Source organism: Lolium perenne, chromosome 1 (assembly GCF_019359855.2).
Source record: "Lolium perenne isolate Kyuss_39 chromosome 1, Kyuss_2.0, whole genome shotgun sequence".
NCBI classification, from domain to species: Eukaryota; Viridiplantae; Streptophyta; class Magnoliopsida; order Poales; family Poaceae; genus Lolium; species Lolium perenne.
In genome coordinates this window covers 132231262-132240438 of record NC_067244.2, presented here as the reverse complement: position 1 = coordinate 132240438, position 9177 = coordinate 132231262, and the positions used below count along the sequence as shown (strand labels likewise).

The following is a 9177-nucleotide window of genomic DNA, read 5'->3' as shown; positions in this document are numbered from 1 at the left end:
TTGTGTTTTGGGAGTACGGTGTGTGGTCTTCTGGGTCCATATTGTATTTTCCTTTTTTGTGGAGTCGTTTGTAATCGGTTTCGCCATTGATTGAATTCCATCAGTTGTTATCTCAAAAAAAAAAAAAGACAATGCCGTCTAGGTCCTCCTCGCGAAGTTCACACATCATAGTTTCGAGATCGCTCTGATTTGTCGCTCACGACGAAGTTTTTCCATCTCGTGTCGCCATTAGAGGAAGATGTATGATCACCTATCCAAGATTCAACTTGCACGTCTCCAAGCCCGGGCGAGAATCAATCCAATCTCAATGCCGTCACACCGGTGAGAGGATAAACCCTTACGCAGGCGAGAGCGAAAAAATCCACCCTCTCGTAGTCAGCACACCAGAAGGAAACAGCTAGAGACATCACAAATGGGCCTGGCCGAGCATAGTTTTTTCTTTGACAGGATCATACGATCGCAATGAGCGATGAATAGGATTGGCGACGTACCGCCCATCGTCACCACCGACTTGGACCAACCAAAACAACAAAAGGAGCCCAACACCTGGAGGCTGGAGTTGCCCACGCCAAAGCCAAACGCCCGTCCCTTCCTCACCCAGGCAGGACTCATACCTCCGCTCTCTGCTCCGCCCCCGCCGCCCGCCGCCCGCCGGGACGCCTCCTCCCGGCCCACCACACCCCTCCCCTCCCCGCTCCGCTCCTCCCTCCAGGCCGCCCCGTCCTCCTCCCTCCCCGGCGGCATGTCCGGCCCCGCCCCGACCCCGCCGCCGCCGCCTCCTCCGGCGGCGGCGCCGGCCCGCCCCGTGCGCTACGACTTCCTCAACTCCAAGCCGCCGCCCAACTACGTCGCGGGCCTCGGCCGCGGCGCCACCGGCTTCACCACCCGTTCCGACATCGGGCCAGCCCGCGCGGCCCCGGACCTCCCAGATCGCTCCGCCGCCGCCGCCTCCGCCTCCGCCGCTCCATCCGTCGGCCGCGGGAAGCCCCCCGGCGAGGACGACGGCGGCGACGACGGCGGCGACGAGGAGAAGGGGTACGACGAGAACCAGAAGTTCGACGAGTTCGAGGGCAACGACGCCGGCCTCTTCTCCAACGCCGACTACGACGACGACGACCGCGAGGCCGACGCCGTCTGGGAGAGCATCGACCAGCGCATGGACCTGCGCCGCAAGGACCGCCGCGAGGCGCGCCTCAAGCAGGAGATCGAGAAGTACCGCGCCTCCAACCCCAAGATCACCGAGCAGTTCGCCGATCTCAAAAGAAAACTCGCAGACGTGTCCATGCAGGAGTGGGAGAGCATCCCCGAGATCGGGGACTACTCCGCGCGCAACAAGAAGAAGCGGTTCGAGAGCTTCGTGCCCGTGCCGGACACGCTGCTCGAGAAGGCTCGGCAGGAGCAGGAGCACGTCACGGCGCTGGACCCCAAGAGCCGCGCCGCTGGCGGCACCGAGACGCCGTGGGCGCAGACGCCCGTCACCGATCTCACTGCCGTCGGCGAGGGCCGTGGTACCGTGCTTTCGCTCAAGCTCGACAGGCTCTCCGACTCCGTTTCCGGCCTTACCGTTGTTGATCCCAAGGGATACCTTACGGACCTCAAAAGCATGAAGATTACCAGCGATGCCGAGATCTCTGACATCAAGAAGGCGAGGCTGCTGCTCAGGTCTGTCACCCAGACAAATCCAAAGCATCCTCCAGGTTGGATCGCTGCTGCTAGGCTTGAAGAGGTTGCCGGGAAGCTCCAGTCCGCACGCCAGCTCATTCAGCGTGGCTGCGAGGAGTGCCCCAAGAATGAGGATGTTTGGTTCGAGGCGTGCCGCCTGGCTAGCCCAGATGAAGCAAAGGCCGTCATTGCCAGGGGCGTCAAGGCGATTCCCAATTCTGTCAAGCTCTGGCTGCAGGCAGCAAAGCTAGAGACTAGTGATCTCAATAAGAGCAGGGTTTTAAGGAAGGGCTTGGAGCACATTCCTGATTCTGTCAGGCTCTGGAAGGCTGTCGTGGAGCTGGCCAACCAGGAGGACGCAAGGATGTTGCTCCACAGGGCTGTCGAGTGCTGCCCACTTCATGTCGAGCTCTGGCTCGCCCTAGCAAGGCTCGAGACGTATGACCAGGCAAAGAAGGTGCTTAACAAGGCCAGGGAGAAACTCAACAAGGAACCTGCCATTTGGATCACAGCTGCTAAGCTCGAGGAGGCTAATGGGAATACCCAGTCCGTAAACAAGGTGATTGAGAGAGGTATAAGATCTTTGCAGAGAGAAGGCCTGGATATTGACAGGGAGGCATGGCTAAAGGAAGCTGAAGCTGCAGAGCGTGCTGGTTCTGTGCTTACTTGCCAGGCTATTGTGAAGAGCACTATCGGAGTTGGGGTTGAGGATGAGGACCGCAAGCGAACATGGGTTGCTGATGCTGAGGAATGCAAGAAACGAGGTTCAATTGAGACTGCTCGGGCCATCTATGCACATGCTCTTAGTGTGTTCCTTGGTAAGAAGAGTATATGGCTTAAAGCAGCACAGCTTGAGAAGAGCCATGGGACGGGAGAATCTCTTGAAGCCATTCTCAGAAAGGCTGTCACGTACAATCCAAAAGCTGAAGTGTTATGGCTTATGGGTGCAAAGGAGAAGTGGCTGGCTGGTGATGTCCCTTCAGCCCGAGCCATTCTTCAGGAAGCTTATGCAGCTATCCCCAATTCAGAGGAGATCTGGTTAGCTGCATTCAAGTTAGAGTTTGAGAACAACGAGCCAGAGAGAGCAAGAATGCTTTTGGCCAAGGCCAGGGAAAGAGGAGGTACTGAGAGGGTTTGGATGAAATCAGCAATTGTTGAGAGGGAACTAGGAAACGTGGACGAGGAAAGGAGGTTGTTGGAGGAAGGTCTGAAGCTATTCCCCTCGTTCTTCAAATTGTGGTTAATGCTTGGACAGATGGAAGACCGGATTGGCCATGCTGCAAAGGCAAAGGAGGTTTACGAGAATGGACTCAAACACTGCCCGAGTTGCATCCCGCTTTGGCTCTCGCTGGCTAGTCTAGAGGAAAGGATAAATGGCCTGAGCAAGTCACGCGCTTTCCTCACCATGGCAAGGAAAAAGAATCCAGCTACACCTGAACTATGGCTTGCAGCAATTCGAGCAGAGTTGAGGCACGGTAATAAAAAAGAAGCTGATTCTCTTCTAGCCAAGGCATTACAAGAGTGTCAAACAAGTGGCATTTTGTGGGCTGCAGCTATTGAGATGGTGCCACGTCCCCAACGCAAGTCAAAGAGCTCAGATGCTATAAAGCGATGTGATCATGATCCACATGTCATTGCAGCTGTAGCCAAACTTTTCTGGCATGATAGGAAGGTTGACAAGGCCAGGAGTTGGTTGAACAGAGCTGTTACTCTTGCTCCTGATATTGGGGATTTTTGGGCATTGTTCTATAAATTTGAACTTCAGCACGGAAATGCGGATACACAAAGGGATGTTCTAAAAAGATGCATTGCAGCTGAACCAAAACATGGGGAGAGGTGGCAAGCTATAAGCAAGGCTGTTGAGAACTCACATCAGCCAGTTGATGCCATTCTGAGGAGAGTTGTTCTGGCTCTTGGTGCAGAAGAAAATCCCAACGCCGCGGAACCATAGTCCTTAACTGTTTTCACAAGGTATTGTCTGTTCTAATCAAAATAAATTTGCCTCATGTGCCATTCTATTCTTCAGCTAGAAATTGCACTGTGGATGAAATATGTTTGTTTATGGTTTGAGTTGCATATTCCTTTGTTACTATCATGCTTAAAACTTTAGTGTAGCTACATTGACAAGCAATGCAAGCTGAAAACTGTATTTCATCCGGTGTATTCACAGCCCACATGATGCAGAGGTCCCGTAGTTTTATGAATTATAATCACCTTGTTGCTCTGTCCGACTTTATCACCTTAAGGTGTTGCATGATCTGAAAGAAAATGGCACCACCTTTAGCCTTTTGTTATATGATATGAAGAGTTGAAGACCGACCAATTTATTTACTGGTTTCAGGGGTCTATTAATTCCTGGTTAAAACCAGTTGGCGCAATTGAATTACTATGATTGCAAGTTTATGACTGATAAATCAGCTGAATCATGGAGCTGCTCCCAACCAATTTTGGTGGAATTACATTTCAAGCACTATAATGGTTTAGAATATTAATCACCCAACAACATTTAGGATTGGTGAACCTATGTTTCCTTTACTGTGACTCAAAATAGCCACCGTGTTTGACTGCTGGTGAGCTTGATGGTTAGTTTCACATGTTCACGAACTAAAGATTTGTCCCGCTTTTCCCCTTATGTTCTCAGGTCTAAATCTTTGTCACGTGGGCACACACCATAGCTAAATAAAGAAGAAAGTTAGTCAATCGGATCGAGGAGTGAATGGGTCTGTGATGACGTATACTGTGCTGCCAAAACTGGTCATGTTGTGTTGCCTGAGATAGGGTGATCAGCTGAAGAAAAGCTTTACTGCTGTGGTGGGACTGGATGTCTTGGCCTTCCATTGACTGCTTCTGTGCTGGAGAAGCTATTTATGTATTCCTTGAGATATACCATATAATGGTGTAGTTGCTACTTGATTTCGCATGAACGGTGTAATATGTTGCAGTTTAGCTACTAGAATCTCACACTTGATCAACTGATATTTGTTCGGCATGTTGTACTTTGAACGATGATCTGTTTGATATTTGGCATGTTTTTTGTAACCTCTAGTGTCATGGCAGAGGTCTAGAAACTGGGCCGCAAATGACCTCTGAGGCATACAACCCACTTGATTTTTGTTTTGGTACAGATACATTCTTGCAAGCATGATTTTACTGATTTAACTCTGTACATTATACCCTATATAAAAGTTAGACAAGTTAACGCTTTCATAGTGATTCAGGTACTGTAGATGTGCAAATTATCCTCTCTTTCCTCTAATAGTTATGTGACACGTAGTTCTTCTTTTCTACTTTGCTGGTACACATGTTTTTGATTTCTTTTTTCTTTTAACTTAGGGGTAACCGGCAACCGGTTCTAAGGCATTATTTGTTCGTGCACTTCCAGTCATTGCATTGGCCCTCACTGCGATAGCCTGGTAGGTATATATATTTAGTGTTGGGATTTTTCCCATGGGTCAAAGCGGTGGTCTCTAGGCCTGCGTAGAAATATCTAGAGATCACTAGCTGTGCAGCTCACCAGCGGGAGTATCTCGAATTCTCCACCCCATCTTCCCCACTAAATTCCATTCACCATATTCCACCGGTACTGCCCTGGATGCAGACCGTCGCACCACCCAGAGGCCTCCTGTCTCAGCACAGCAACGAGCTCGCAATCATGGAGGGACTATGCTTCGGCACGGACCAGTCTGCTGCGTGCTTCCGTGCCTTAACTCACCGGGTGGCCGCCGCTTCCGCTGGTGGCGCTGCGGGAGCTGCAAACCAGGGTCTTCACGGGCGGCCGTGGTGAGGGGCTTGGAGCGTGCGGAAGCAGAAGCAGGACTCTGGCTGTACGGGAGTGCTGTCGAGTCGTTGAGGTAACTCACGCGGGCGGCTGAACGTTGTCGAGCCACGGCCTGCTCCAGCGAGACACGCCTCTGTGTGGTTGGCATCCGCGGCGGACATCTCACGGCACACTTCAGGGTACGCCATGGCGGAACACAAAGGCGCCAAGAGATAGCTGCTACATCATGGTACGGCCAGCATGTTCCTTACCGCTTGCTTTGGACTTGGGTTGCTTCAATCTGGTAAATATTTAAATTACAGCTGCTCTCAAGAAAATCAGTACGCAGATATATTGGTATACTTTTTCTCAGGTATATACATGGATCCAAAAATTATAATATATTCTTAGCTTTGGATGTCTGTAGTTGATACTCATGATCAGAATTAACACTTAGTTATTTTTACGGGCTAAATAATCTGAAATCTAACAGTGTAGAGCAAATCCAATGATCAGTGCTGTCTGGGGAAGAAAAGGGGCGTGCATCAGTTCTACAGAATGCTGATAAGTACCAGAAGGTAAGGAAGAGAATGGCATGAAGGAAATTTCGTACATGCCAGTTTGCAAAAGAACTAATACTTAGGTTAACCGAATCTGGCTTCTTTGTTGTCTTAAGCAATTAGAGAAGTTGGAAAGTTCAGCTAGCCAAGGTTTTCGCAGAGGACAAAGGCATCCAACGCAATTCAGTCACTGCAGGTATTAATTCCAATCAAGAGTTTCCTTTGTTCAGCATTGTATACACTCATTAGTGCTGTCTCCTTGCTTTTATTCTTTTGTTTTCACAGTGCTTGGGCAGAAGAGGAGGAGCTGTCTGGGTGGTGTTGATGTGGTCTTGGCGCTCAGAGAAAGTGAATACGTCATTTTGGAGTATTACATAGTTATGAGTTCACTTTGCTTTACTCTCTTTCTTAGATGTTAAAATCTTCATTTTTGGTCAGTGGGATCTGATCATTCAGTTTTACTCTCACCCAGTGGCCCAGTCAGAAGTGCTTTTCTTACTATTTTGCGGTGTACTATTGTTTGCACTGAATTATTTCCACCAAATTGTATGTTCTTCAGCATCCATGTCATGTCCTCATTTCTTCAGACTGGACGTAGATTTTAACTGCAGAACTGTGACAGTGCACCTATAAGCCTGCCACCAGATCTACGAAATTTTGCATTTCTTCCTCACAGTACTAATTAACAAAAATAATTGTGGCTTTCATGGGATTCTTAAACAATTTTTGTACAGCAAAGATTTTTTTGTGATTTCTGTTTCGCACTCCTGGTTTTCTATTTCTCCATGGTTACTTATTACTAGGAATCCTAATTAGTCCCTTTCTTTTTTCCTTAGCGGCTCTGAGATAAATTCATGACCACGTGTTTCAGATGGGAGGTATTTCTAATAAAGAGGTATGTAGAAGGTCTTGCTTTGATCTTTATATCCTATAATTTATTAATTTTGTTACGGGAGGTAAATCATTATTATTCTATCTCCAGTCGATCTATGTGTCCTTAGGTCTCAGTATAACCACATATAAATTAGTTGTGTGCCTTATTTTGATAGCTATCCATAAAACTAACGGACCCAATGTGGCAAACCTGTAGGTTTTTTTGAACTGCAGAAACATAAGGTGAGATTTGTGGTTTTGATTCAGCGGTTCATGGGACCCGCAGTTTTACCTTTGTTTAGGTACATTGTTTCATTAGTTACAACTAAGAGAAGGCCACTTATATGAACAAAGTTGATATTTCGTATTTTTGATCAATCAACAAATTAGTCGTCAGCTGCATCGACTTGCAGACAGCAAGTATCCTATTCTTGAGTTCTACTCCTATATTGGACGGATGCAGCTGAAAATACTTTTAGCCACAATGAGATGAAGATGCTGATGTATAATCGGATGCATTATCTATGAACTTCTCGACCCCATTGATGTTGGAAAATCAAATAGACTTTCCAGGTCTTCTATATAATTCCTTTTAACCAGCTTAGTTCTATTTTCATTTCTACCAACCTCTTTTCACGGATTATTGATCTATATCATCTCACGGCTTTAAGATTTTACATCATTCACACGCATTGCAATAGAGCATCTAAAATTGCATATGATCGTGTGCGTTTTGTTTTTCAGAAATACATGTCAGATAATCTTTGAACTGTTGATGCATTGGATGGTTTGCTGGACACGCTGAAAGCAACACACATCAGTTTGAATGACTTGACCTTAATGCTTCTCCAGTACTTCTTTTGATCTTTTTAAAGAACTGGATGGAGCCAACAATGAAAATACTCATGTAGTAGCAGTACCAACAAATACTTCACCAGATCATATTCCATAAATTTCTTTCTTGAAGAATTATAGACTGACCCAAATTAAATGAGGCAGTTAGCCAGTATCTCCAGTGACCTTCCATGAGAGAACTTAAAGGTAGCAACTCTCGCAAAATGAACACTGAATACTCGATTCGCTGAATGAACGCTTCCAAGCGAGCAAGTACTGATCAAATCATTCACATTCTTTTTGTATTTGTTGCAGATACTTGAGTAGGTGTTATAGGCTAGCCTCTTTGGTAGAATTTCTTGAGAAGGCATTGCTGTGTAAACATGAAAGCTTACTTTGTCCACAGGTAACAAAAGTTTCCTGTTCTTTCATGTAATGTGCGCTGGTGTTCAAATGTGTGTGAGTGTTCAGATACAAGTTGATAATCTCTACGCGATATGCATGTAGGTATTTATTAGTATGGCTATCTCTTAGGCACGCCTCTTTTCCCAGTGTATCTTGCATTCAGATGGCTACGGCGGTTCGTTAATTTTCTTTTTCTCATAGCTTACTTCGACCATCACTTCACTGCAGGACCGAAACTACACTCAGAGAATTGGCTTCAGATATCTACAGAAATCAGCTGCAGATATTCAGCGCTCAAGCTTCCCGCAGCAATTGATGCAGTTGCGGACACGTCTTATTTAGCTTAGATCATCCGATTGCAACATTATGAATGTTTTTTTGTTACCAGTTTGCTCTACGCTGTACTACATAAGATACACTATAGAAGATAGTTCCTTTGGTGTGCTCTCTGTTTTAGCTGTAGTCAGCGTGCTGAGGACTATCCTTTTTCTCATCTGTCTTTGTACTAGGCAAACTGAACCTAAAATTCAGAACATCATATTTTTCCTTCAGCGCAAGAAAAAGAATCCAGAGATGATTATGCAGCTCGCTAGCACATGTAAATAAAATTTGATTTTAATAACTCAATGAAGAGAAGAAACCTACCAGTTGATAGCAGATCAATTCGATTTGCCGCTCATGGTTCTCTATCCGCTGCAGGTGCCTGGTCCCTGACCAACTTCTCTTCGTCCAGTGCCTCTGCAATGCTGGATATCGACCGGCACTACGGCAGTAGAGCCCCGGCTCCGTGTATGTTTATAGAATGAAGCTTCCCCTTTCTTCTCCCCAGTCTATACCAGCCCCAAAAAACTAGATCTCGACTGGCCGCAGAGCCTCATCACTATACATGCCGACAAAACAGAACCCCTTCCCTTTTTCCATGCGGTCTATCTTATACTGGTTCCTTTCTTTAGACACTCGCTCACTCAGATACATGGACCATCATTGGAAAATATACAAGCGAGAAAAACAGGAAAATTCTGATAAAAGAACATCCCATACTGTCCTGAATAACTAAACCGGCCTAGCATATCACCATTGTTTATT

The 9177-nt window shown here is 46.8% G+C and overlaps 1 protein-coding gene and 2 long non-coding RNA genes across 5 annotated transcripts; 2 read left to right on the top strand and 1 right to left on the bottom strand.

Annotated features, from left to right (window-relative positions):
* Positions 1–674: 674 nt before the first annotated feature.
* LOC127302624 (protein STABILIZED1) lies at positions 675–4701 on the top strand. The gene is made up of 2 exons (XM_051333126.2): positions 675–3633; positions 4304–4701. Exon 1 carries the CDS (start codon positions 743–745, stop codon positions 3611–3613), a length of 2871 nt encoding a protein of 956 aa, XP_051189086.1. The 5' UTR covers positions 675–742; the 3' UTR covers positions 3614–3633; positions 4304–4701.
* A 779-nt stretch (positions 4702–5480) lies between these two features.
* Positions 5481–8754, top strand: LOC127302606 (uncharacterized). Of its 3 annotated transcripts, XR_007852972.2 has the most exons (7): positions 5481–5669; positions 5913–5997; positions 6096–6175; positions 6265–6874; positions 7597–7893; positions 8002–8092; positions 8320–8754. It is a non-coding gene; the product is annotated as an uncharacterized lncRNA (long non-coding RNA). The 3 variants fall into 3 exon arrangements; XR_007852971.2 differs by lacking the exon at positions 5481–5669 and having other exon boundaries at positions 5780–5997; positions 8002–8189; XR_007852969.2 differs by lacking the exon at positions 5481–5669 and having other exon boundaries at positions 5781–5997.
* LOC127302620 (uncharacterized) lies at positions 7789–9035 on the bottom strand. Its single transcript, XR_007852973.2, has 2 exons — positions 8737–9035; positions 7789–8611 (listed from the first exon to the last, which is right to left on the bottom strand). It is a non-coding gene; the product is annotated as an uncharacterized lncRNA (long non-coding RNA).
* Between the last annotated feature and the right edge of the window lie 142 nt (positions 9036–9177).

Bases quoted from the DNA above. Each gene is read 5' to 3' on its own strand.
- LOC127302624 (XM_051333126.2), top strand. From the start codon at position 743: ATGTCCGGCCCCGCCCCGACCCCGCCGCCGCCGCCTCCTCCGGCGGCG.